The sequence below is a fragment of the Clytia hemisphaerica genome, unplaced genomic scaffold (assembly GCF_902728285.1).
Source record: "Clytia hemisphaerica strain Z4C2 unplaced genomic scaffold, Clytia hemisphaerica genome assembly, whole genome shotgun sequence".
NCBI lineage: Eukaryota > Metazoa > Cnidaria > Hydrozoa > Leptothecata > Clytiidae > Clytia > Clytia hemisphaerica.
In genome coordinates this window covers 160,606-187,809 of record NW_027103726.1, presented here as the reverse complement: position 1 = coordinate 187,809, position 27,204 = coordinate 160,606, and the positions used below count along the sequence as shown (strand labels likewise).

Here is a 27,204-nt window from a genome sequence, read left to right as displayed (position 1 = left end):
TATTGTTTTAATTAGTGAGAAGAATAGTTCGTCTTTGATATCTCAAGTTAGAACGAGGTATATGTTAGACTAGTAAACTAGTCGGTTATTACTTATAATAAAACTGTCAATCAAATAATGTAAACACTAATTAAATATTCAGCGCTTGTGAGAGAAAAGGAAAATAACCGACTAGAAGCTTCTTCCAACGCCTTTTTTTCTTTACCTAAAATCGTAAGGAGAGACATACAGATTTCTGTATGTCTGACCCGTGCGGGATTGCATTTTTTTTTCGTTCTGTTTATCGCATTTTTGGAAATGCTCATTTATTTATATGTTCCCATGTTTAATGTTACTATGAAATATCATTTAGTCAAAAAAGTTGGATGGATTCTCAAAAACCTAAAAAAGGTTGTAAAATTAAACAACGTTTTTAGAGGGAAGAAGCTTCTAGTCGTTGAAATTCAGAAAAGACACGCAACCTCACCTCTTCGATTCTTTTTATTTGGAGCTTGAATTTTTTGCATATGGGTCTGTTTTCAACGACTAGTTTACTAGTCTAGGTATATGTTTGTCATTGCCTTCTGATGAAAAGAATTACAAGCTGTTGCATCCAAAGTGATACAATCTGTCTTTTAAACAATAAAGTTCTTATCCAAACTGATGATTCTTACAGCCTGGTTTTTGTTAGAGGAATTAGTTAATTTTAGTTTATTGCAGTTTATATTATACCCTATAGCTTATTTTTGTTTATTTTTATTTGTTTGTTTGTTTGTCTGTTTATGGCAATTAAGACGGAGGCAGGTCAACTAAGCAAAGCCAACCAGAGCCAACAATGCAACTTTTTTCTATTTCAACTTCTTTCATAAAATTGACACAGCTTTGAACAATTTGAATAAATCACCCTTCTATTGAGGAAAAACATAAGGAAATCCATCCAATCCAAGCTTTCATACTATTCTTCAATTTTTATCAACTTGATTTTTACTTCTTCTGATAGATATATACTTTTATTGCCGTTATTACAGCTATATAATATTTTACTTTTGCCAAGGAATTTCCTTTTTTTACCTTTTGTAATTAAAAGTTGTGTTTGATTTAAAGAACTTTTAAGAGGATCTGAGTTAAAAACATGGTATATACAAGTCATAATAACAACAAAGAGCTGCTTTTGCTAGCTTTTGAAAGATTGGGACCATGCTTGGCAAGTTTTAAGGGTGGTGTCTCCTATTTTCCTTGGTAATTTTAAAGCCGGTACCCGGTACTAAAAAGGGGGTGGGGGTCCCTTTTTCCTTAAAAAAAAAGTAAGTACCCGGTACTAAAAGGGGGGTGGGGGTCCCTTTTTCCTTAAGAAAAAGTAAGTACCCGGTACTAAAAAGGGGGTGGTGGTACCTAAGACAATTTTTCTTAAAAATCAGGTTAGTACCCTATGGGTTAGTACCCTGCGGCTGTACCCCCCTGATCAAACAGTTGGTCACATACATTTTGAATTTTTTCTATATTTTTGAAACATTGACAATCCACTGGCCACGGCCTAATTGTTTTTGCGCCCGTCGTCTTTTGGCGAAAGGCGGTAGGGTACCGCCGCAACACTGCAAGAAAAAATCATATTAAAACTTTTTTTAATAGTCTTTTATACTATTAACGAAACTGATAAAAATATTCATACTTCAAACGTGCCTAACATCACGTCTTTATTGCGTGGTTAAAACACAAGGCAAGCGTGACAAGTAAAATTTTTTTTGAAAACTTTGGGGCGAAGAACTTCAACTTGCTTTCATAATTATTTGTTGTTTCCTTTAAAAAAATATCAGTTTAAAAAAATACAAAGATATTTATATACAGAATTTGGAACATATTTTTGGAAATGATATAAAAATCAGTTTTACAAAGCAATAAGAAAATGGAGAACAGCAACAACATCAGTAATTTGTGGTAGTAATACCAAGGTAGAGCTAAAAAAATGGAAAACTAAAAAATTCAATTATCTACAGTACACATAATAAAATTGAATTGAAAATTAAACATTTCCAAATACAAAAGTGACAAAATTTCGATAAACTAATCATCACAGTATATACAATCCTAAAAACAATAAGTATTTACAAAACTTCATTTTTTTATAATATAGAGCAGTGTGACTCCGACTAGAAGATCAACAACTGCATATCCCTCGTGTGTTCAGAAGAGTACGTCAAATACTTCAAATCATATCTTGTCAACAGAAGGGCAAGATCTATATAAAAAACTTTTACTCAAGACAAAAGCAGAGACTTGCTTATTTTTACAAGGGCCCGCGTGGACGCAAACATATCCCTCGTGTGTTCCCTCGTACCAAGAGTGTGTTTTTAAAAAAGGTACGCCTGGACGCAAACACATCCCTCGTGTGTTCCTTTGTACCAAGAGGGCGTGAATCACTTCAAATCATATTTCAATGACGGATTTAGATCTTTCATTTAAAATGTATTTGTTAACAGAGGGGCAGGAACTTGATCTTCGTCTTTCCTTTTCGATTTGCCACTTTGATTTCTCGCCTGCATCAACATTATTTCGCGATCTCTTACGGAAATTTCCTCCCTCGATATCACCGTCGGGTCCATCTTCGTCACCGTCCCGATAAACGAAAACATTCGTCGGTTCCAAGGGATTACACCGATCAACCATTATCGGTGTTGAAGCGCTTCGCCTGTTTTTTCCGGTCGGTATCGATCGGATAGAATGAATTTTGGAAGGTGGGTAATCCATTTCAGGTGATTGTTTGATGGTCGTTGAAACATAAACATCCCCGATATTTGTCGTCGTCACCGAACCATTGTCGGTGAAAATCGATGAATCGTCGGATAACTGTCGCTCGTGACATTTCTGGAGGTTTAATTCTTGTAGAAACGGCGCGCCTTGTTTGCGTAGTTCTTCCATATCTGCCGGTAGACTAATGCAAGGAGCGTCTAAGTCGCCTTCTGAGTAATATTGCGGGCTTTGAAGTGTTTTGCGTCGCTCTTGAAGTGACATTTGGGAGGTATACGAGCATTTGGGAGGCGATTGAGAAGAACCTTTTCGTTGTGACGGCGATGTAGAATTACGTGCCTCGCTGAACGTCTTACGTTTCAGAATATCTTCATTTGATGTAGAACCTAGCCCTGAAGATGAGTAGCTTTCGATACTGTGCGATCGGGCGCCAAAAGCAGCAAAATTCTTTGTCTTCAACGGCGACGGTAAAGTCTTGCTCGGCTTGTCGTAGCTCTGTCCACCTTCATTGAGACTGGAGAATCCGGACTTCTTGGTGGGCGAAGGGAGTGTTTGAGATCCCAAATTAGGGCGGAGATCAGGGAAAGCGAGTCTTATTTGATCGAAAGTGAGGCGGTAAACAGGAGGGATATTTGATTCATCTGTATACTGTATCATGTCAGTGTCTTTCTGAACTGTCTTGCGCTTCAAACTTTCCAAGAGTTCTTTACGCGAGCGATGAGATAATGGCGTGTCCTCTTCATCATCGATCTATGGACGAACAATGAAACTAGTTAATACTGAGACCACAGATATTTTATATATATGAAACACTAGATAGAGCTACTGTGACTGAGACCTGTATTTATCTTCCATTTCTGATCGAAGCACTTAAAAATTTCGTGCCTTAATTATAACAGTACTCGATTTGGGTCGATTTTGAATCCCCTGGTGTGCTTAATTGTACGGGGTGGAATAAGCAGGGGGTGGGTACTCCAGATAAAAATCAACAAAATGGGGGGGGGGTCATAATTAAGCTATTGACCTGATTTTGCTAAAAATCCTTAGGAAAATGAAGGTTTTTGGCCAATTTTGACACTTAAAATGGGGGGTCATTATAAAGTGATATGAGGGTGATTGTTTTTCAATAAATTGCAAAACGACCCCCCTACCAGCCCCTACAATTAAGCAGACAAGTTTAACAGATATCTTTTAAGATTTCACTTAGAAAAATGATTAAAACTCCTTGTAGTAATAAAATGCAACAACGATATGTACTTACATTTTTGCCGCTTGCATCTTTCTTTTCATTAGCAAGAGTTTGTTCGTTTTGTAACGCCTGTTTTAATTGGTGTATCGTCTTTTGTGAGTGAATGACTTCGTCTTTTGTTTGCTCTAAACATTCTCTCATCAAGTCTAACTGCTCCACTATATCGCTAAATAGAAAAAGATGGGAAAGTATGATATTGGGTATCTAATTGAATAGCGCACCAAGCTGAATCTAAAAATATATTTTATTTTTGACATAATCATTACTCTCGATGTGTTTGTACGAGTTCCAATCCCATCAGCATTTGCGTTGATCTTTTCTGCACGATAATGGCATCATTTGACAAAAGATATATAACAACTTGCACGTATCTTTAATTAACCCACATTGAATTGTGGGATTGCAACTCGTACAAATGTCAAAAAAAGTGAAAAGTAATAATTATGACGTAAGCGTTGCGGAGCGCTATTGAAACTAAGACCTCCAAAACCAAAAACAGCTCACTAACGCGACTTGAGCAGAAAATAAAAACGAAAACCTGGAAAATCATTGGCAATGTTATTGGCGATAGCTTAATCGGATAACAGAGTAGTGTAGCATCAAATATAATTCAACCAAGCGTACCTTGAGAGTTCAACTTAAAATTACTAAATGGAGTTTTCCTTAGCAGTCCCAAACCCTGGCTAGAATGAACAAAACCACTTAAATCTTATCATGATCCTTTTGGAAGATCCTCTTGAAGCATTACTTCACTTTCGACATATAGTTGACGCTCTCTAATTCGACATCCTACTATTCGATACACTCCATTATTCAATACTGTTTAAGGTCACCGTCAACAAGAAACACTCATAAACAACGCTCTACCATTCGATATGCTCCTTTATTCGTTGAAAATCGAATTAGAGAGAAGGCAACATATAAACAATACCTACTTGTATTTTTCTTCGAGTTGTCGGTTGATGATGAGTTGTGAATGCATAGTTTCATCGTGCATCTTCTTCACTTTCATCGTCTCATCTCTCGCTTCTTCCATATTCTTCCACGCTTTCTGACATTCACTTCTCGCGTGGTCCAACTCGTCCAAATGTGTCTTCTGCATTTCACGGTACCGAGAAATATCTGATTGTAAGCGATCGCTTCGTTGTTGAAGATACTTTTTGTCAATTTGTGAAGCTAGGGAAAAAGTAGTAAGTAAGGAGTAAGTAGATTATTTATTTGTCGGAATAAGCGAAACGAGCAACCACACTTATTTAGGTGGCTGCACAATGAAGGTATAAGATTCAAAGATTGACAAGGTCTTACTATAAAAGAAAATTTCACAAATATTAATCGAATTAGGATTTTTTTCTCAGAAGTCAAAAATCAGTTACCGAATATGAAACAGGTATTGTAACAAAATCACTGCTACCAGCTTTAGAGGGATAGCATTATGGTCAAAAGGAATTTCCAAAGGGGAAAAGGTCGTTCTTTCTTTTGTTTAAAAATGCTGTGTAATCAAATATTGTAGATACGTTAAATAATATCATTAAACACGAGTCTTCGAAGAGCAAAATTCAGTGACCTTTATATACCCTGGACCTATCAATACCCGCCATTTTTGATCGGAGTATTTTTGAAAGTGGTACCAGCAAAGAAGCCATTGCAGTGATAAACTTTCCCTAACAGGCCAACAAGTATTCGAGGAAAAGTAAACTAACGCTCTCGGTGCATTTACATCGCTGTTGAGTAGTGCTCCCATTAGGGTAAAACTTTCATAAAACTCCGATCAAAGATTTTGCGTGGCCGGAATTGAGAAACTTGGTCCAGGGTACATAAAGGTCAGTGACAAGATCGAACAATGAGAAATAAAAAGGAGTCTTACAATTGTATTTGCAGGAGAGTTCATGTATCTGATCTTTGGCATCTTGGAAAGAGAAAGTCACTTCTTCGCTCTGTTCTTTCAGTTTGTTCTTCTCGTGGGACATCATGTTGAATTTCACGTTCAAAACCTTTAAAAAGATACGATTCATTATTTCAATACTCTGATAATGTTTCTAGCAGCTAAGCCAGGGGGGGTCAAGCAGTTAGTACAAGACATCATGCCTACTAAGTGATTCTTTGGAGGAAAGAGGCCACACCACCACCCTTTGACAGTTAGTATGAAATATACTAAGTGATTTCAAAGGAAATTCACTAAGGACCACCCATTAAAACCTATCAAACGAGAGTGTGATATTTACTTTTTGTCAAGCCATGTTCCCAAAATTGTTTTGAAACAGTTATTGATTTGGTATGATGAATTAAAATGAATCAAAAATTTTATTTTAACACAACGCTGAACAGCGATATATGTACAAGAGTTTCAAATAACGAAGTACTTTCATTTTCATTATCATTTTTGTTTTCGTTTTTGTTTTCGGTTTTATTTTCGTTTTTATTTTTATCCATTTCCTTTGTCTTATTTTTTTCAAATATCATAAATTCCTAATATCGGACTCTCACAGAGGTTTGGCAAAAGCAAAACATTCGAACATTTCTAAGAAAAAGATGCATATTAGACAAAATAATCATTTCATTAAAAATTATCACTACAACATCAAGCTTTATTCCAACACCGCGTCTATTCTACTAATAACACAAATATCAAACCAATAAGTGTGACATCATTTAAACACAAAACTTTTCTTAAGTACAGGGAATTACCCTACGAACATTAGGGGAAAATCAACTGACTTTTTTCTTTTATTTATCAATCTATAGTTAGGGAATTCCCCTGATATAGTGTTTAACTAAAGCTTGGTCCTCACTTGTTGAAAAAATCGCGTCTAATCACTAGACGCCTGCGTCTAACATTAGACGCGCGCGTCAAGTCCTTAGGCGCGTGCGTCTAGAAATTATGTCTTTGTTGTCCTCACTACCATGAACTTTTTTGAATTAAAGGATTAAAATATGGGAAATGTGAATAAATGAAGTTATGAGTTTGAGCTTGTTTTCAGTTTATGTGATGGAAAGAAGATGGATAGCAGTGATGATGAAAGCTACTTTGATAATTGTGAAGATTTGCTCCTGATACTTTTGTTACGAAAAAGACAAAATAGGAGAAAGGCGCGTCGCAGGCGGTTTTGGGTACGAGATATTTTTCAAGAAAGACCAATCCATGAACGTTTAATACTCTGTTTCAAACATTGCTAAAAGACAGTGAAATGTTTTTTCGATCTCGCTTTGAGCATCTTCTCTCACTAATTCAACATCGTATCAGCAAGAAAACCACTCGAATGCGTCAGACAATACACGTTTTTTTTTTTTATTAGAACACTTAAAATTTGTCTGAGCCTGGATGTGCTTATTTTTTTAGCAATTTTCAGCCTAAAATGTTCTTAAATGCGTTCTTATTTTTTCAGACTACTCTAAATCGACAATATGATACAAAATAAAGAGCACTTAAATTTGGCAAAATTTGGCAAAATTTGACTCTCGACTTTTGAAGATCCACCCCTAAATTCGGTTAAAACTGCTTAAAAAGAGGAAAAAATTGTAGTTTCTTGTCATTTTTTTCCAAACTGAGGCTGGGCATGTTCTTAAGATGTTCTTAATTTTTCGACGAATTTCAGCCTATATGTTCTTATAAACTAGGTTCTAAAAAAAAAAAACGTGTATCAGCTAGAGAACGTCTCTCTGTAACATTAAGGTTTCTGGCCACTGGAGAAAGCCAACAATAACAGTAATGACATTATTCTTATGATCGAGCTTTTGTCTTATCATATATGACGGGGTACTGCCTGTAGGCTTCACAAAGCTCTTCTTCTTCTTTCAAAGAGTAAGATCTATTTGCTCTTGGCATTTTATTAGCAGCAGTACTGATCAGCTAAAAACACTTTGTAAAAACAGAAACAGAGAGAAAAAAATACGAAAAAGATACGAAAAGATTACGAGAATTTACAACTTTGGGGACATTTAATTCTGTTTACATTGCGGTGCCTTTGAACGTTAGACGCGCGGAACAAAATTTTTTGTTCCACGCGTCTAACAAATTTTGTCAAAGTCCAGGCGTCTAACACTAAACGCCCGCGTCTAACACTAGACGCCTGCGTCTAACGAGTGTACTCACTAGAGGTTCCAAACACTTAGTCACGCGCGTCTAATGGTAGACGCGGGCGTCTAGTGATTAGACGCGATTTTTTCAACAAGTGAGGACCAAGCTTAAAGGGTAATACCAAACAAACTCCAAAGGGGAAGACTTAAATGTCTTAGGTTCTTTGATTTCTCTTATGGAGGGGGATTTCCCTGATTGCTTTTAGTATTTATTTTTAATATTTTTTTAGAAAAGGTAAAAAAGTAGCACTTAGTATTCATTTGTACTAACTGTTTTCCTAGATTTTTTACTTGACACCACCCTAGCAGTCACTTAGTACCATCAAGTACTAACTGATTTTTGAAAATTTTGTAGGTATACCACCACGGTACTAACCGGCATGATGTCTTGTACTAACTGCTTGACCCCCCCTGGCTAAGCAGCTCCTATAATGCAAAGATTAATGTAATAAGGATAGCTGTCATCACACTGTGGTATTGTTCTTTTTTTTAATGCTTTGGCAAGACGTACAAGAGTCTAAAATTTCACAATGATTACCTCTAAAGAAACAATTCATTCGTCCTAAACAGACCTTAACCAGACAGATGTGGGGTCGACTAATCAAACATCACGGAACTGTTTTTATATTAATCTACACCTTAGTGAGTTTACAACCTTTGAATTTATTTCCTTGGGTCAATTGAAACAAAACATATATAAAATCTATAGTTATCTCTATATAATTCGGTCTTCAAGAGATTAAGACTTCTCTTCGAATTAGAGAAAGATTCAGATTATAGAGGTTCGAATTAGAGAGAGAACTGACTGTAGATCGACTTGACTTGTACTGTTGGGTTCCAAATAAACGGGGGGCTAATTACCGGGGGGGGGGGTTAGAAGTTGTAATTACGAAAACCCAAAAATAAGGTAAATATAGGCTAAAATCAGGCTATTTAATTTAGAACGGAAAAAGGGACCTTCTCTTTGAGAGCTGAAAAAATTCTTAAAAATAGATAAAGGGGGGTCCTAATAAGGTCCGGGGGGTTGGAAAATTTTCGAAAAATTAACAAGCGAGGGGCCCAGTTTATTTGGAACCTAAGAGTAATTAGTTTCAACGAAGAATAATTTGGGTTTAAAAATCGCAGTCTCTGATCAATTTAGCCCCTACCTCACTGAATTTTGTCAGTTCGTTCAAATCTTTCTTCAATTGTTGATTCTCATCGCGTAACCTGTCGCTTTCCTCTTTCGAGATCGATAATTGTAACTTGTACTCTCGTAAATCTTGCTTCTCGCTTTTACACGTCGAACTGTGCGTCATTACTTGTTCATTGAGGCGTCTCGAGTTCCGCTTTTCCTCGTTGAATTTAACAGAGATATTCATCACCTGTAAAAGATTATCAAATTAAAATTATACGATGTTATCGTCCGTTACAGCATGTCACAGTGATAGTAAAGGCGGGAAAATATGGCGCTCTGGCGTTATGGCGGTACGGAAAAAAATCGGCGGGTTAGTTAGGAAGAAAAGCAACAAAACGCGTTAGCAAATTTTCTTCGGCTTTGGGCTTTTTTCTTAGATAGTGATTTATCTTAGACTATAGCATAGTCTAATTAAAATTGGTATAAAATGTAAAGGACTGGGCATCAGTTAACATATATTCCATACGGAGCGCTGCGAAAGTTTCCTAGGAGGAATAGAAAAGTTGACTGCATTTTCTACCTTTCAGAGCAATGAATCGTTTCGCCAAGTGGCGTACTTTAATTGTCTAATCGCCAAGAACTTTTCCGCCTAAGGTTTTCCCAACCCTCATTCACAGTTTATTGTATGTTGGTATGTTGAGTTCAAACGCATGAACTAAAAATGTAAGGAAAGACTATGTTTAAAGGGGTAAACGATCCCAACATTTCATCCAACATAGAAAACAAAATGTTGGACAAAATGTTGGATTATTGTTGTGGTATGATGATGGATCTCCTTGAAATCGTTTAGTCCAAAATCATTTTCATTCAGCACGGATGAAAATTAGATTGACTTTGCAACAACAATGTGTGTTTTTTCTCATTTTACAATATATTTCGAACCTACGATGAAAATTGGACGAAAATTGGACGAAAATTGGGTGAAAATTACTGATTCATTTGTTCATTCATTCTTTTCAAATCAAATATGGCGTCAGCTACGGTATGTAGAATGGAATGTTGTCAAACTGTTGGATTAGTTTTGGTATGATGTTGGATCCTCTTCAAATCGTTTAGTCCACCATGGTATGCATGATGACTTGATGGACTGTTGGAATCGTTTACCCCAGCCTTAAGACACACAAAAAAATCTACCTGTTTGTTCAAGTGTTCATTCCTATCTCTCATCGATTCACTTTCCTTTTTATAATACTCCAATTCTTCATTCTGTGCCAACAATTTTCCTTGTAAAGCCATAATGTGGTAGGTCTTGCTGATGACTTCTTGCTGGACCGCTATATCGCGTTGGTATTGTGATTGTAATTCATAGCTTGTTAATTCTTCTTCTTCTAACGAGCGCTTGATCTCTGAAAACTTCTCGATAGCCAACTGTAGAAGATAAAATAAGTTAAAGGTTGATATCGTTTACTTACCCATCAATCTTACATGATAAGCTATTTCACATTGAATTGACACGGATGTGGAGCAAGATTTGTGAGAAGCAGGAAAAGAAAAACACTTTTTTGCTTATATCAGCATAGTATGACAATAGGAAGACACCCATCTGATATGAAATGGGAACACTTATGTAACTAAAACCTTTAAGTAAAACACACGATAAAAGTGAATGGAAAACATGGATTTTCTGGTGGGGGGCCGAGACAATTGAGCTTACGTATGTTTGCTTTTGAGAACAGAGGACAGCTTTAACTATTTGAAACGACCAGTTATGACCCACAAAATAGAGTGCATTAAAAGCGTTGATATACCGTCGTCGTAGCACAGTCGTAATTTGAGACATTGAGACATGATTTCCTTAAATTAAGACCAGAAATTTTTACATACCTTCAGTTCATCGATATGTTGCTGTTGAACTTTCGCATTTTTTTCACTTTCAAATAATTTCTTCTCTAAGATATTTTTCTCTTCTTGGACCTTTTTATGAATTCTGGTCACCCAATGTAACTCACCCACTGTCTGCTCCAGTTGTTTTGCTAACACCATTCGGTCAAAGTCAATGTAATCCTTGCCAGTCAAATCTAAAAGATATCGTGGAAAGCTCGTGGTTAGTAAGTAAATTTGGGATAATCTCGCTATTGCATGCCATGAGATTTTTTCATAGTTTGATTCCCTTGAAAGACCTTTCCAGCTTTTAAAAAGAAAATTTCAGTAGATAGTAACGGAAAGACCACTTAACTGTCTAGGATAGAAACCGCATTTCGTGACACAGCTACATCCATGCATAGTACTATGATACATGGCAACAACGAGTAACACAGGGGTCCCAATCACTGACCTTTATATATCCCTGGACCAAGCAATATCCGTCATCTTTGATTGGAGTTTTTTTGGAATTGGTACCCGAGAAGAGGCCATTACAATGTTAAAAATTAACGTCTAACGCCGCTACATCATCAAAAGAATTTGAGGAAAAAGTAGACCTAGCGCTCTCGATGCATTTACACCGCTATCGAATAGTGCCGCCATTAGGGTACCACTTTTCAAAAAACTCCGATCAAAGATTTTGCTTGGCTGGGATTGAGAAGCTTGGTCCAGGGTATATAAAGGTCAGTGGTCCCAATCCTTAGCGCAGTGGCCGATACAAAGTTTTTTGGCAATGGACTTAATGCCTTAATACGACATATTGGGCAAAATTCTTCAAATTTTGAAGAATTTTGTTGAACTTGAAGACGGAAAAGCCTCTCTTTGAACCTCGCTGAGACGAAAACCGTCTGAACTGAAAGGACTTTGTACACTGTAACCATTAGACAAACAGCAGTACACATTCAGGCAAAATTCCAAGCGCTTTGTTTACTGGCCGTTTTTTTTACTTAGAAATTGAGTTTTGGCCTTCGGAGTAACCATTAATAGGTGGTTGATACGCGCTGCAGGCGCTAAAAAAAACCCGTCTAGGCCACTTATGAAGGGTTTATTTTCAAGGATTAAGCATTGTACTTGCGAAAATAACAAGGAGTTTATCGAATTGAATTTATTTTCAATCATCAGAGAGAGAATACAATCTGATATTACATCTTCTTCATCTTTTTGAAATATTTTGTACACACACTAAAAGTTTTCCAAAAAATTGAGTATTTTCATTTTGGCCGTATAACGGCCACAAAAAAGTGCTTGGAATTTTCACTGATATTCAACAAAGAAAACTTTAATTTTACTCACCAGATGTGTTCATCATATATGGGATGGTAGATACTGAAACGAAACGAAAAATGCAGATAGATTCGGAAAGTATTTTGTGCAGAGCTCTCCAAAACGCATGGAAAGTTTCGCATGTTGTCAAAGGAAATTATAATGATTGTAAAAATGAATTATCACAGTGAGGTCACCATGGTAATTTAGTCAAAACATTAAACTGATAAATTTGGCTTTCAATCATAAGTTTCGAGAGAAAATAATGGGTCATTCCATTTTATGACCATACATCAGGGGGAGCATTTCCAGGGGAAAATCCGAGAAAAATTCCCAAGGGGTCCAAAGAAGTCTTTTTACATTTTTCCAGGGGGTAAAAAGTTATTCTTGAATTTTCAAGGGCTGAACGACTGATTTTAGTTTGTCCTACCTCACTTTAAGACATGAAAAGAATCTTTCCAAAGGCTCTTTTGCAAATATTGCCATTTTCCAGGGAGTATTTACACTATTCCAAGAAATTTGTTTTCACTTGAAAAGGTTCGTCCACTTCCCCTGTATGGAAATTTTATGGAACAGCCCAATATGGATACTAGAATGATCAGAGGGTCAAGAGTGGCGTCGCGTATCTAAGTGCGTAAAAAACAAAAACGAAGAGTTCCTGTAATAGACGCGATAGGAGCCTCTTTCACATCGACCTTTTTAGCTAAAGAAATTCGTACGCAGCTTAATTAAGAAGCCATTTTATCATGCAAACCCTAGACGCTTTTTAAAGGAATAATCAGGTGGTTTGGGATATTTGGCATGTGGAATCCTTCTATTGTCCTGTAAATATTTCCCAAAGGCGACATAATTAAGTTACAAGTTTTTGACTTTTAGTAAAAAACAATAGAATTTCAACGTAAGAACCGTGTGAGAACCCATTTTCAGGAATTTTAGATTGTGATATCTCGACTTTAGAATATAGTTAGACAAAATGCTTGGCGATTTTACTCAAAACCACAGAGGGTTTCTTCAGCCATAAAGTCAACTCTGCATCGAGGAAATTAATAGATAGGTGACGAATCTACAAACACACGCACAAACCTTTACTGGCCGGTTCTTTGCCAGTCAATTTCTTATATAAATCAGGGTGCTCAAACTGAAGTGCGTCAATAAAGTGTTTCATTCCTCTGGGACCTTTCCTTTTGATGACATCAAGGAAAATAGAAGCTTTTTGTTGGCGTGTTGTGCCAGTGTTCATAATTCGTTCACAATCTTCCTCGTCCATAATCAATTTGCTTCGTAAGTAACTGTGGTAGGAAAATAACGCAATCAATTCGTTTGATCTACAATCGATTCAGTCTAACCAGAATGATTTACTTGATGCCTCTCTGATTGATGCTCAGCAATTAAAGAGAAGGATCAAGGGTAAGTGGAGCAATCCAGGGAGAAGGAGTGGCGCTCTCCCCTACCTTCGGGTAGATAGCTATCGAAAGAGGAGCCTTCGGGTCGCAGACTTACTTAGATTTTAGAAAATGTTATTAGAATTTCTTTACGTTATCTATGAGATATTTTGTCTACTGTCAATTCTTTCCAATCTTCTCATGATATGCACCATTGCAATGTCTACTAGCATTCTTCCACGGACCCAACAGCTGATTGGTTGCAAGTGACGTATTGCCTGATTTTACGTCACTTACCAATCAGCTGTTGTTGGGTTTATGGTGTGATATCGAAGACATTGCAGTGATGCACATCATAAATAGATTGGAAAGAACTGACAGTAGACAAAATATTCCATAGATAATGGACATAAGGAATTTTAATTCTCCACCGACAAAATGATGTCCTGTAAGTCCACAATACCTGAAGAGTAACTGTCGTTGAAGATCAATACTATTGACCAACTCCAAATGATTTTGTTCGATCAATAAACTCAAATCATAATTTTCATCTTCTTCTTCTTCTTCCCCGCTTGTTCCTCCGTCATTTTCACGACTCTCTACTTCGCCATTCTCGATATTCTCTTCTTCAATATCTTCATTCATCTCTTCTTCGTTGTTTTCGTGAATTGTTTCTTCGCTCTGTCTTTCATTCCTCTGTTCCAAGAGGTATTCAATCTCTTTCTTTTTCTTTACGTTTGAATTGTCATTGTCCAGAGATAAATCGTGAGATTGCTCATCCATTGTGTCTCTCCTCTCAGATGCTCCTATAATCGTTTGGTTTAATATTTCCTATAAAAAAAATTGAGAGAGATTACGAGTGAGCTCTCTCTGATTCGAACATTTACATTTGAGAGACCCAGCAACATTGCAGGGGAGGGGAGGGAGGTAAACAGAAAATAAAACAGTAAGTAACATTCAATAAAATCAAAGAAATCCTTTTAAGAGATTTAGGCTAGCTTACAAAAGGGATTTATGACTGTATAACACTTACATTGCTGTATATCAGTATATATCAGTAGATTTAACGACTACAGTCTAGAACTCACAATTCCATTAGAAATTAGGCTAATTTGCAAATTATTTCTGTAAATCAATATATTTTGCTGTAAGATCACTGAAATTAATGAACTCCAGTCTATTAGAATTTACAGTTTCAATAGCACCATTGACTAAGCAAAAAAGATCTTAAAAGGGACATTAAAGTAGTAAAATGTAAACATTGCGCGAACCACGTGTCATTTAAGAGAACAATTAAAATCACGTATCCAAAACAAACTTGTAAAACAATTGAACAATCAAAATTAGCCATATTTGGTTTGATTTTTTATTTTGACATGTGACATTTGTTTTGATTTTGTATCCGCTGCATACAATTTTTTACAAATTTCGCAAGTACTGTTATGTCCCTTTAAAACTTACTATAAGAGATAAGATGGAAGAGTAAACACACTAGAAAGAACACATTGCAGTGCTCATCATCAGTTTGATCAATAGTATACATTCAAATAGCCACACTTTTGACCACAAGAGGTGGATTTTAGAAATTGACTTAAGACCACAAAAAGTTTAAAGAGAGTGTGATGACGTCAAATGTCGGTAAAATAGATAGGATGCACGGAAGTATCAGAATTGAAGTCGTTATTAAAACCTGTGAAAGTGACAAGGAAGCAGCAGTCGACAATATAAAACAAAGTCAGTAACTGAATTCAGACCAACTGTTGGATATCCCAAAAATTAATACTACAACTTAACTTAAACTAAAACTAAAAGCATATAAAGGTTTCATTACACTTCATAAAAAACGCGGGCGGGCAAAAGTTTCGACTTATTGGAAAATACTTGCTAGACATTTCAAACATCGTGAACTTCAAAGACAGTTTGAACGTCTATACAAAATTATTGCAAAATTGAACGTAAGGACTTCCGATGTTAAGGAAGCGTCTACTGTGAGACACCATAATGGTAATGTTTCTCGTTGTTTGCACATTTTTGCAGTTGACAGATTTGTCTTGTCCAAAAAGATGGGCGACAACAACAAAAAACGAATCAAACGTAACCCCCAACCCAAATAAAACTTATTTTTATAAATATCTCAAGAGCGTCAAGATTCTCTAAAAGCCAGCTTTTCCATAGATGAGTTAACATAGATTATTCGTTAGGTTTTCATAATTATTTTCAAAGATCTTTTGAGCTTTGGTGTCCTGGTAAAAGGCAAATCCAAATGATGAATTCTGGCTGTTCTTCGATAATTTATAATAACTTAAGTCGAAAATCAAACTTAAACAAGTTTCAACAAAAACAACAACCCGTCACAACGTCAACAACGTTATCATCATAGTATCAAGAATGTGTTTATCATAATTGGCAAACACAATAAAAATTCCTTTCAAAAATAATTTGTTCTAAATAAAATCACAGTTCATTAAAGAATTCTCCGTTTGATCAAACTTGGCATCATGTTTCAGAAAATAAGACATAATGAACCGGAAAACTATTAAGTACCAACGAAATTATCACGGGGGTCTTATTTAGGTCCGGCGAACGGCGAAGGTTAGAGGCACAAAAAAATTACAACTTGCCGGTCTAAAAATTCGGTTCGCCAGCCCCTAAGTACAAATTCACATGCTAATCAATGTACTAGGAGAGATTGGAAGCCAGCCTAAAATTTCGCCCGAGTTGATTTTTCATTTTCCAGCTTATCAAAAACAAAGCCCTGACTTATCGATCCGATAAAAATCATCCAAAAAAAGAACCAAAGAAAAAACTGGGTAAGCTTTCATGTTTATTCCGTTTTATCGATTTGACTTCTTCTTCTCAACTCAACTGAAGCTGAATGCATCATAACCCTTTGGAAAGTTCATATTTTCATAGTTTCCAACAGAATACAATCAAGGAAATAAATCGAATACCGGAAAATATTTTCATAAAATCAGAAGGAATGACCAAAAGGAAAAAAATTCTCACACCAAGACAAAAATTCTAAATTTCCAGGTTGCAATAAAAATCTTCCACATTTAAAAGCACGTGAAAGAAAATTTAAAAGTTTGTCCACATCTTAAAAATAAAACATTGAAGGAATTTTCAAGTTGAAGACAAAGGTTTTCAACCACGCACTTAAAATAAAATTTGCAGTTGACAATTTTTTTTTTACATTTCAAACGCACGTGGAGAGATACAAAAACAAATAGACAAACGACAAACAAACAAACAAATTACAGAAGGACACAAAAACACAGGAAGATGTTAATACAATTCCAGCATGATATTTCAAAGGAGACTGAAGTAGAACGAAATCAGGTTACAGTTGTCCATTAACCAGAAATTTCAATTAAACTAGAAACAAACAAACTAAGTATAAACAGAACTGCGTTAATTTTCAACAAATAATGCAAAAAAAACACACTAGCATATACATTGCGCCACAGCACAGCACATACAAAAACAGTATTTCAATTACACAAAAATACAACAGCATGGCAATCACATAATTACCACATAAAAAAGTAAATGAAGAAAATGACAGTACTCAAAAATACCATTCACAAGGTCATTAGCAAATGAGTGTAACTAAGGAGAAATTAATTAACCAATTATGACTTTAATTAATAGAAGAAAAATTGGAAAAAAACGTAAATTTCGGGGCCAGAACCCCAATAAATCACTTCCTTTTTTAACAGAGCCATTAATTTATGCTTGCGGTTCATCAGTTTTTATTTTTATTTTTTTAATAATCGCCTTCCCTCTAGGAGGAGAAAATAAGTTTCGATGGCCAAAATATTAAGAACAAGTTAAAAACAATTTAAGGGTTTACAGGCTCTAAGTTACTCAATTTCTTAGGAAATTGCACAAATTTATTCAAGAAATGGTAAAAATAAGTACATTTAATTTTAAGAACATTTCTAGGCTTAATTAAAACTCAAAAAGCTAGGAACATCCAAAGGCTAAGACTTTGATCATTCTTATAAATAAAAAAAACGTGTAGTGACTCGGCAAAAAGAAGCAAATGCATGGAAGAAAGATGATACTGGTGATAAGCTTTGATACACGTTTTTTATAAGAACAAACTATATAAGAACATAAGGCTTCGATGACCAAAATGTTAAGAACAAGTTAAGAACATTTTAAGGCTTCGCGGGCTCTAAAACAGCCAATTTCTTAGGAAATACTCACTAAATGGTGAAAATAAGAACAAGTTGAGAACATTTAAAGGCTTCGCGGGCCCTAAAACAGCCAATTTCTTAGGGAAATAGGTAAAAATGGTCACAAAATGGTGGAATTAAGAACATTTTTAGGCTTAAATAAAAAAGTTAAGAACATCCGAAGGCTTCAAAAATTTTGGATGTTCTTATAAAAAAAACGTGTAAGCTTTGATACACCTGTAGGAAGGAAGGAAATAGTTTATCATCCCTTTAATAAAAGAAAAGAACAGAATGATGATAAGTGAAAGATTGACGCATTGTTGCTTGAAACACGTGCATTGTACATATTTTTCATAAGAGCGTACAAAATTTTTGAAGCCTCCAGATGTCATCAATTTTTAAGGTTTCAAGCCTTTACATTTAAACTTTAAATTTAAACATTTGAGAGTGGTTTCCTAATAAACTGCATGTTTTTAGATTCGTTAACGCCTTAGAATGTTCATAAATTTTTGGCCTGAAAGCGTTCTACATGTTTTTTTTTATAAGCAAATGTTTTTGGGGAAACAAGCTCAGTTATGCTTAGAGATATTCTAGACTCAGGCTCGAAGTATGTTTATCATATGCTTATTTTTCCGAAAAATTCGAGTCTCCAATTTTTCCAAAATCTGTCGTTGCTATACATGAGGATAGGGAAATAAGTAATGAAAAAGAAAACGTGTATTCTATACCCCTGTGTCACTGACCCAGTGGACCCCCCGCTCCGGTGGAAAAATAGGCCAAATATCGTCTCCGGTGGAAAAAATACCCTACATTTTCAACCCCACTGGGAAATTGCCCTATGATTCTATCCCCATTGAAAATTGAATGTAAAAAATCGGACTCCAAAACCATCCCCACTGGAATTTTTGAGCTGGAAACAATAGATTTTCTATCCCCATTGGGATTTCGATAAAAATTTTCATCCCCACTGAGGGAAAAGGTTCCACCGGGGCACTGAGACAGGGGTGTTATTTCGAAGAACCTCAAAGAACCTTTGTTATGGAGGCTCAGAGTCGATGTGCTTATATTTAAAGAATAAGGCATAAAGATCATCTACAGTATAAAATAAGAAATGAAAATGATCTCGTACACCATAACCGCTTTACACGTTTTTTTTATTAGAAAATCCTAAAATTTTAAAGCCTTTAGATGTTCTTAACTTTTTGAGTTTCAAGCCTATAAATGTTCTCAACATGTTCTTATTTTCACCATTTTCAGAGTATTTTTGCCCATTTTCCTAAGAAATTGGGTTTTTAAGGTCGGCAGGCCTTAACTTGTACTTAAGATTTTTGCCATCGAAGCCTCATGTTCTTATATAGTTTCTTTTTATATTAAAAAAAAACGTGTATGTACGAACCATTTCGAGTGTACAACACTTACAAGGTTCGCACTCTCACAGGATTGTCTCAAAATTCAAAAGTTCGAGTACATCAGTCTTTATTCGAATATTTGAGCAAAAGTCAAACTTAAGAATAACTATATATAATATAAAAACAGCTAAATGTTATCTCATTTGTGATCGAAACTGTTAAAGGCCTGTTTCCATCGATCGCGCGAGCGTGCACGCTAGGCCAAAATTATTAAAATAGATTTGGCCGCACACTCCGCGCGATCAATGTTTGATTTCCATCAAAAACATACACAATCTGTATGTTTACATTTTTTTGTTTACTCAGCAGTTTTTCTCTTTCTTGATTGGTTGAAAAATTATCAATTGAGATGTGCGCTCCTGTACGCTCAAAAAAGTTGAAAATTTTCAGCGTAGAAAAGAGCACAAAAGCGTACAAGAGCGTACACTTTTTGTGTACAAGAAAATTTAATTCGTGACGTCAATAGGCTATTTTAGGAAATTTTGCCCTAGCGTGCACATTCGCGCGATCGATGGAAACAGGCCTTAAGTAAAAAGGGAAATTCCTACAATTTTCTCAAATCAAATCAAATTCAACTCCTCTGTGATAAACCCGACCCTGTTAAAAAAAGCAAAAGGATATATCAACTTACATTAACAATGCGAGTGGGAAATTTCTTAGAATAGACTAGAAGTAAGATGGTGTCATCAATAATATTTGTCATTTTTGACCTTCTCTGAAAAGGTATCACACTGAAAGAATAAAAATTTCCTTTGATATGAGACGAAAGCAAATAGGGTCAATAAGATTAAAAGTTTGAACAGATCTAGTTTTCAAATAATTAATATATCGTTATGACAAAATGCTCCATGCACCAAGGTAGTCAAATAACTCATCAGTACTAATTTGGCGAAAAGAACACGAGAAAAAACAGGCGGTCATCATCAGAGCTCTTATATATGACAAAGAGATACAGAGGTCTGGGATTTGGTGGAGTCAAACCCTCCCCTAAATTTTATTATTTTTGACGCAGTCAGCATTTTCACAAAGTCGTGAAAATAAAGCCCCTGAAAGTTATAAGCCCAAAACATTTGTTAAGTTAATTTTCAAAGTCAATTTTCGACTACTTTAAAAACTTCAAAGTCTAAAGCCAATTTTCTGGCCTTGAATTTGATGTTGAAACAAATAGTACAGCCCACCTATGTAACCTTACAGACTCATAACTTGGCTTTATTTTCGCAACTTTGCCGTGTAAGCAAAAATGTTGCTGGGAATTAATTTAACTAGTAAACTTTAAGTTTATTTGGATTGATAACTTTAAATATTACTAAACAAGTAGTAAAACATATTTATTATGCTCAAATAATTCAACTACAACTTCATATGAACTACAAAACACAAAACCTCCTACACTTTTAGTTCCATGACATGATTGTTGAAACTATAAGGTAAACTAAAAATCAAAATACGTGTTCAATCAAGCTTATGTCAATCCATAAAACAAACATAATATCACATATAGCAACATACATCACAATCTATGCAACCTCCCACAATATTTCAGAATGTTTCCAAGAAAAATGAATTCACTAACAGCCAGAATACAATAGATATATAACGAGAAAGAGGCTTGATACGATGAAAATTTACACTTCCTTTAAGCATAGTCCACGTATAAAAATGCCTGGTCTGGAAGCTTATTGTTTTAACTTTTGTTAGCTTTTTCCTTTGTTAATATCAAAAGATAAAAATCGATTAGCTCACTTTTTACGTTACCAAGTACTCCCCTTGGGATTGGTTTAAGATTTAATCAAATGATCAGATCAAAAACTAATTTCTCAACGCAAGTCCAAGTAAGAAACAATAAAAAGAAACAAAAGACTTCCAGACCGAGGAAGGAATATACGGACTATGATTTAAGTTAAGTTTGACTTCGTTCCAAATTTGAAGTTACGTTTCTTTATCCACTCGAAAGTATAATCATAAGTTGAATAAAACACTTCTGAAAAAATAAAACAATTAAGAAATCAGTCATTGCTAACACCAGACAAGATACAAAGACAACGTTAAAAAGCAGCATGATCTCAAAAAGATTGATAAATTCGTCATTGCACGTAAAAAAGATTTAAAAGTAGGGGAAAACGATAAAATTCATTTTTGACAATTCTAGTGTGACACAGAGATATGAAGATGACGTCATACATTCTAAAGATTTAATTGACAACTAATATTTTGTTTAACAAGATCATCATCATACCTCTCAACCTGTCTCAACGGGAATATCAAATTACAAACTTTATACTCCTACGTCTTCCTACATTTAAAATCAAGAGTCCGGGGGAGTGGGCCTTTGAAATCTTGGCATATGTTGAAAATGACCTTGAAATTTTCGGCAATAATAGATCTAGACATGTATGCATTATATATGCAATGCTATTGAAAGGTCTCTAGATTACTTGCTCAAAACCTGCCTTAAACGAGTTGAATTAGCTATCTAAATGCTATCTAGCTTTAACTAACAATTACTACCTAACTAAAGCAAAACAAGGTCAACAAAATGTTTTTTAAATAATGATATTTTGAAACATTACACTTTGTGCATCTGATGAATGCAAAAGCGGAAAAACTGGTGGTGAAGAACTTAAAAGGTTTTATTCTTTTATTCTACTTGTAGCGACTCTGATATAAATATGTGTACATAACTTTCTTACTTGTTTTTTTAACTGATGATGGTCTTTGGATGAAGACCGAAACGTTTTAAATAAAATAAAATATTATTACAAAATGAAGCTTCTAAGTTACATATTTATTATTAAGCTGATTGCCCAAACAAATTTATTTAACTTAAAAGGTATAATCAGATGGTTTGAAATATTTCGCATTTTGATTGCTTCTTTTGTCCTGAGCAAAACAACAAAATATTTTCGCCAAGCTAATGATAGAATTGTGACATAAGAACCGTGTAAGAAACCTTTTTTAGAAATTTCAAATTTGATATCTACTTTGGAAAATAATTAGACAATAATACTGAGAGATTTTACTTGGGATCAAAGAGGGTTTCTGCAGACCAAATATCTAAGACCATACCGGGTGACCCACGAAAAAGTTCGGACCTTTCTCGGCGTCTTGAGGCCGAACAAATGTCCCAAAGTGCTCGGAATTTCGGTATTTAAAAAGTAGATATCCTAACTTAAAATTTGAGTTATCACTTTTTAAATTTGACCAACTAGTTCTCTACTTATGACCTTTTAAACTCAAAATTCACTTTTCGGAAAGTGTAAAAAACACGTAAAAAAGAGGTATTAAATTAATGCAATCAATTAGAAAATCTCTTATAAATTGACTTATTTAACGAGTTTTATGACATTAATAATTATTAAAAACACCTTTTAAAGTAGTATTTGTTTAAACCAAGACTAGTTTTTATCAAAATTGGCACTTTCAAGGAATTTTCTCAAAAACTGTATATCAAAAACGTCTAAAAATACCTAATTTGATACCCCTTTTTTACCTGTTTTTTACACTTTCCGAAAAGTGAATTTTGAGTTTAAAAGCTCATAACTAGGGAACTTGTGCGTCAAATTTAAAAAGTAATGGCTCGGATTTTAAGTTAGGATATCTACTTTCTAAATAATAAAATTCCAAGCACTTTGGGACATTTGTTCGGCCTCAAGACGCCGAGAAACGTCCGAACTTTTTCGTGGGTCACCCGGTACAATTATCCATTTAACAAGAAGATACCTTAATTGTAAATATTATAACATTTTCAAGTTGAAAGTACTATTCAGACATTGCAAATCAACCGCATCAAAAATCCTTTCAAGGGCGGGCTTAAGAACGGCTGAAAATAAACATTTTGAATTTGATTTTGAAAGAAATCCAAAAAGACCAAAAAAAAGAGATTTTCTTAGATACTCTATCCTTAAAAATCATCTACCAATCTTGGTAAGACAAATCTGTGTATAATGTAAGCGAATAGGCAAATAAATTCATACCATTTAATCAACTGGTGAAGTTTTGTCATCAGTCTGGCCCTTTGATGTCTGCTCACCTTCTGCAAATGCTCTGGATTTATTACAATCTCTAAAATGAAAATCGAAAAAAGCACTTCAGGCAAATTTCGTTAGTTACTGCAGTTAGCCTAGTAACTAAGTTCGTATTAACAAGACAAGACAAGACACACGGCTTATGCAATATAGCGCTTTAAAGATTTCCTTATATTTACGGATCTTAAGTTTGTCTTGGAATACTCGTGTTATTCAGTCACAACTTACCATCAGATTTAAGTGACTAACAAGTAACAAATGACTGAATCATACTAGCTTAGATTTCTAGGCTAAGTGACTGTGATGTTGAATGCCACAGCTGGCGAGATTGTTGCTTCTTATACGCATAATGAAAGGACGGGCACATTCAACGTTTAGAGAGTCTCTATTTATATCTTTTCTTATATATTTACATAGATAAACAAAGCAATAGTGGGAGACATTCAAGACGAAAAAAATATAGTTTCATAGATAGCCTACGCTTTTACAGGGTTTCGAATGATGAAATTTGAGACCCTTTCCAGTAAAAACTTTCTCAAGGCTCGCTTTTCGTTTTTGCTTAAACAGATCCTCGTAGCATTATTAAATAGATTGACTCATGAATGAACATTTCCCTCTTTATTAAGTCTTGATAGTTTTGAAACATATACCTCTCAGAATTGAAACCCCTGGGTAAGTTTTGATACATACATTTCCCAGAATTGAAGCTCTATCAGTTAGAACAAAACCCTCCATTTTTGTTTTCGAACAGTTTTTACGGCTCCTTAGAAAGAAGATATTGACGTCATTTTACAATATGGCAAAGGGAAAAATCACTGGGTTGAAATAGGGTTGATAGTACTGTAAGTTGGTCTAATGTCAACATCCCTCATCTAATTTCAACCCCCTTCTTTAGGGATAGGAATAATAGGACAGTTGGATAATCCAATTTGCTGATGGAGACTTTGCTTAGCAATCAGAGGGGAAACATCTTTTGCCTATCAGTGATTGCGACCCTCCTATTATTCCTATCCCTAGAAGGATGTCGAAATTTTGAAATTAGTTGATGGATGTCGACATTAGACTAACTTACAGCAACTATTGGTAAGTTTAATAATATGATGAATAGATTTTACACTTACCAATGATAATGTTGCTCAACCGTCATGTATTTGTTTGAATCACCAAAAAAAACAGCATCATAACAAAAACATTCATGGCAACCAGCTGAAAAATTGTTTGGAATGCAACACATCAAAATACTGAGTTGATAATATCGTCGTGTCATTTTCACAAGAGGAAATGAAATTTCGTCTTATATTTTGTAATTTTACTCTTCATAGTTTGGACCCCCCCCCCCCGGTTTCTTAAGGGGGTGACACCTCCCGAAAAAATGCAGAAGAGGGGGGGTTCGGAAATTTTCATGAAAAAGGGGGATAGCAAGGAAGAGGGGGATAGTTTAGATTAGATTATTAGATTATTTTCAAGCACTGTTATCAAATTTAGTCTTCATGAAAGGAAGTTTTCTGTTAGAGTAGTCTGAGTCAAAAAGAAGAAAGAAGTTTATTATTTTGCTTTCTCTCTCTAAAGATATTTCACATATATTTGTTAGCTATTTTTGTCCAAAATCCTTGGGGGATAGGCTTGGTTGGAGGATGCCAAGAAGGGGGGATCATTTAAGAAGGGGGATCAGACCCCTTTCCGCACTATGCTCTTACAGATATCAAATTTAGCCCCAAAACTTAGATCGCTTTGTACATTTTATCACTCATACATTTTATAAATTGACCAGATGAATCAATCAGAAATTTTTGAAGAATGAAAAATCGTCATGTGGAAACGCAACGTAGACAGGAGACCCGTCTTGTATTTTTATAAACTGATGTGTAAAGGTTCAGGGCTGAAAGGGAGATTTCTGCCTCGAAGAATTTACAGTAGGAAATTCGAATTTAGCGTTGTCCTCACTTGCTAAAATTAAAACAATTTAAGAAAGTTGCGTTTTTTTGGAAGTATGACCAGTGAGAATAACTGAGTTTTCAACTGTTGTTTAGAGATGGGAAATTGAAACTCATAGCCCAAACCATACTATTCATTTCGTCATCAGTATATAAAAGAAGAAATCATAGCATGGATCTCCAGGTTATTGGAATCGAAGAGGGTATCTTGATGAAAAAATACTCAAAAACTTTAGATTTAGGTACTTATCTAAAAGATTCCTTGAGACAACCTCCATTTTTTAAATAACACCAGATACAGAATAGAAATAAAGGCAGATTTGAGAATGTAAGCTAAAAGATTACTGCAGTATATCATATATGAGTATATACAGTACGACATTGAAACGTCACTTGAGTTGAAAGCTAAACACACACCCAGAAAAACCTACAGACAAACCTGCAAAAAGTGTATAATTTATATCCATGATCTGAAGATGACCATCCCACAAGTTGTTGGCAATAAAGCGTTTCATAACCAATACTATTCAATTTGACTTTATTCTTTTTCTTCTTCAACTAGAAAAAAGAGCGTAAAAAATTAAGTATGCTGTATACAAAACTTTTGGGTGAATTGCAGAGAAATCATATACTTTTTCTAAAATTCACCCTTTTATTTTCATACAAGATGATATGGGAATATAGAAAAAAATTAGAAAGAGAGATAAAAAACAAAATCCTAAATCTTAACTCGGTTTCACAATTTTCCAAAGTCCTTGTAAATATCAACAGAAAAAGATGGACTGGATGAGATAACTTTGTAAAGGTAAGAATCATCAGCAAATAAAGCCAGTTTTGAGTCTGTCTCAAGTGGCATGTCATTTATGCCATTTATACCATAATGCTTTATTTTGAGCAATAATTTTCGATGTCCTACTTTATCAAAAGCCTTGCTGAAGTCCAGCAAGACAGAATCAATCTGTTCTTTGTTGTTGACTGCTTTTGCGATATTGTGGATAGTTTGAATGAGTTTGGTTGCAATACCATGCTGAGTATCAGAAAGTATGTTTTCTTGATCAAAATGTGACATGTGTGTGTGGATAATATGTTCCATAATTTTACAGGTTGTGGAAGTTAAACTAACAGGCCTATAGTTCTCTGGTTTTGAGCAATTTTTATTCCCACCTTTCTATAATGGGGTAATAATGGCTTGTTTCCAATCGTTTGGTATTTTCCCTTGACGTAATGATGTGGTAAATAATAATATAAAAAAGTCTGAGATCTCATCTGCACATTCTTTGAGGATCCTTGTTGAAATGCCGTCTGGACCGCTGGCTTTGTTTGGATCTAGACCCTTTAAAAATTTAAGAATGCCAATTTTTGGTGAAGGAGATTTGTCTGACTGATTGGTGGGCCTTGCGGATCGTCGATTTCAGACGAAATTCCGTCGTCTACAGAGAAAAAGCTTGTTTGTTTAAAGTTTCTGCAATGCCAGAATCCTCTATTTGGATGCGACCATTGTCAAGTACCGTAAGTTGGTCTAATACCGACATCCCTCGTCTAATTCCGACACCCTTCTTTAGAGAAAGAAATAATACGAAAGCTTGAATCACTGATTGGAAAAGGATTATGCCTCTCCGACCACTAAGCAAAGAAAAACAGTTTCAACTTTTCTATAAATTTCAGCTGATAAAAAGGGTGTCGGAATTAGAGGAGGGGTGTCGACATTAGACCAAGTTACAGTAATGGGCTAACTCCGGTGATATTTGTCTTTTTTTTTATTTAATGAAAGAGAAGATTAGTTTGCTGTTCTTTTTGTCATCTATTATATTGTCTCTGATGTAATTGTTGTATGTGTTGTTACATGTCTGTATGGCCGCTTTTTCTGCTTCTAAATATTTATTTCGATCTTTTTCGAGTTTTGTTCTTTTGCCTGGCAGTGTA

The 27,204-nt window shown here is 35.1% G+C and overlaps 1 protein-coding gene and 1 long non-coding RNA gene across 3 annotated transcripts; one reads left to right on the top strand and one right to left on the bottom strand.

Moving 5' to 3' along the window:
- Positions 1-23: 23 nt before the first annotated feature.
- LOC136804645 (uncharacterized) lies at positions 24-615 on the top strand. The gene is made up of 2 exons (XR_010846286.1): positions 24-57; positions 543-615. It is a non-coding gene; the product is annotated as an uncharacterized lncRNA (long non-coding RNA).
- A 1,179-nt stretch (positions 616-1,794) lies between these two features.
- LOC136804641 (uncharacterized) lies at positions 1,795-25,841 on the bottom strand. Of its 2 annotated transcripts, none has more exons than XM_067061248.1 (12): positions 24,469-25,841; positions 23,297-23,384; positions 14,196-14,563; positions 13,434-13,639; positions 12,381-12,413; positions 11,049-11,242; positions 10,359-10,592; positions 9,196-9,411; positions 5,838-5,964; positions 4,909-5,149; positions 3,986-4,139; positions 1,795-3,474 (listed from the first exon to the last, which is right to left on the bottom strand). In XM_067061248.1, the coding sequence occupies exons 2-12, from the start codon at positions 23,297-23,299 to the stop codon at positions 2,404-2,406; spliced, it is 2,847 nt and encodes a 948-aa protein (XP_066917349.1). In that variant the 5' UTR covers positions 23,300-23,384; positions 24,469-25,841; the 3' UTR covers positions 1,795-2,403. The 2 variants fall into 2 exon arrangements, with proteins under 2 accessions (XP_066917349.1, XP_066917348.1); XM_067061247.1 differs by having other exon boundaries at positions 23,297-24,110; positions 24,469-25,708.
- Positions 25,842-27,204: the final 1,363 nt, after the last annotated feature.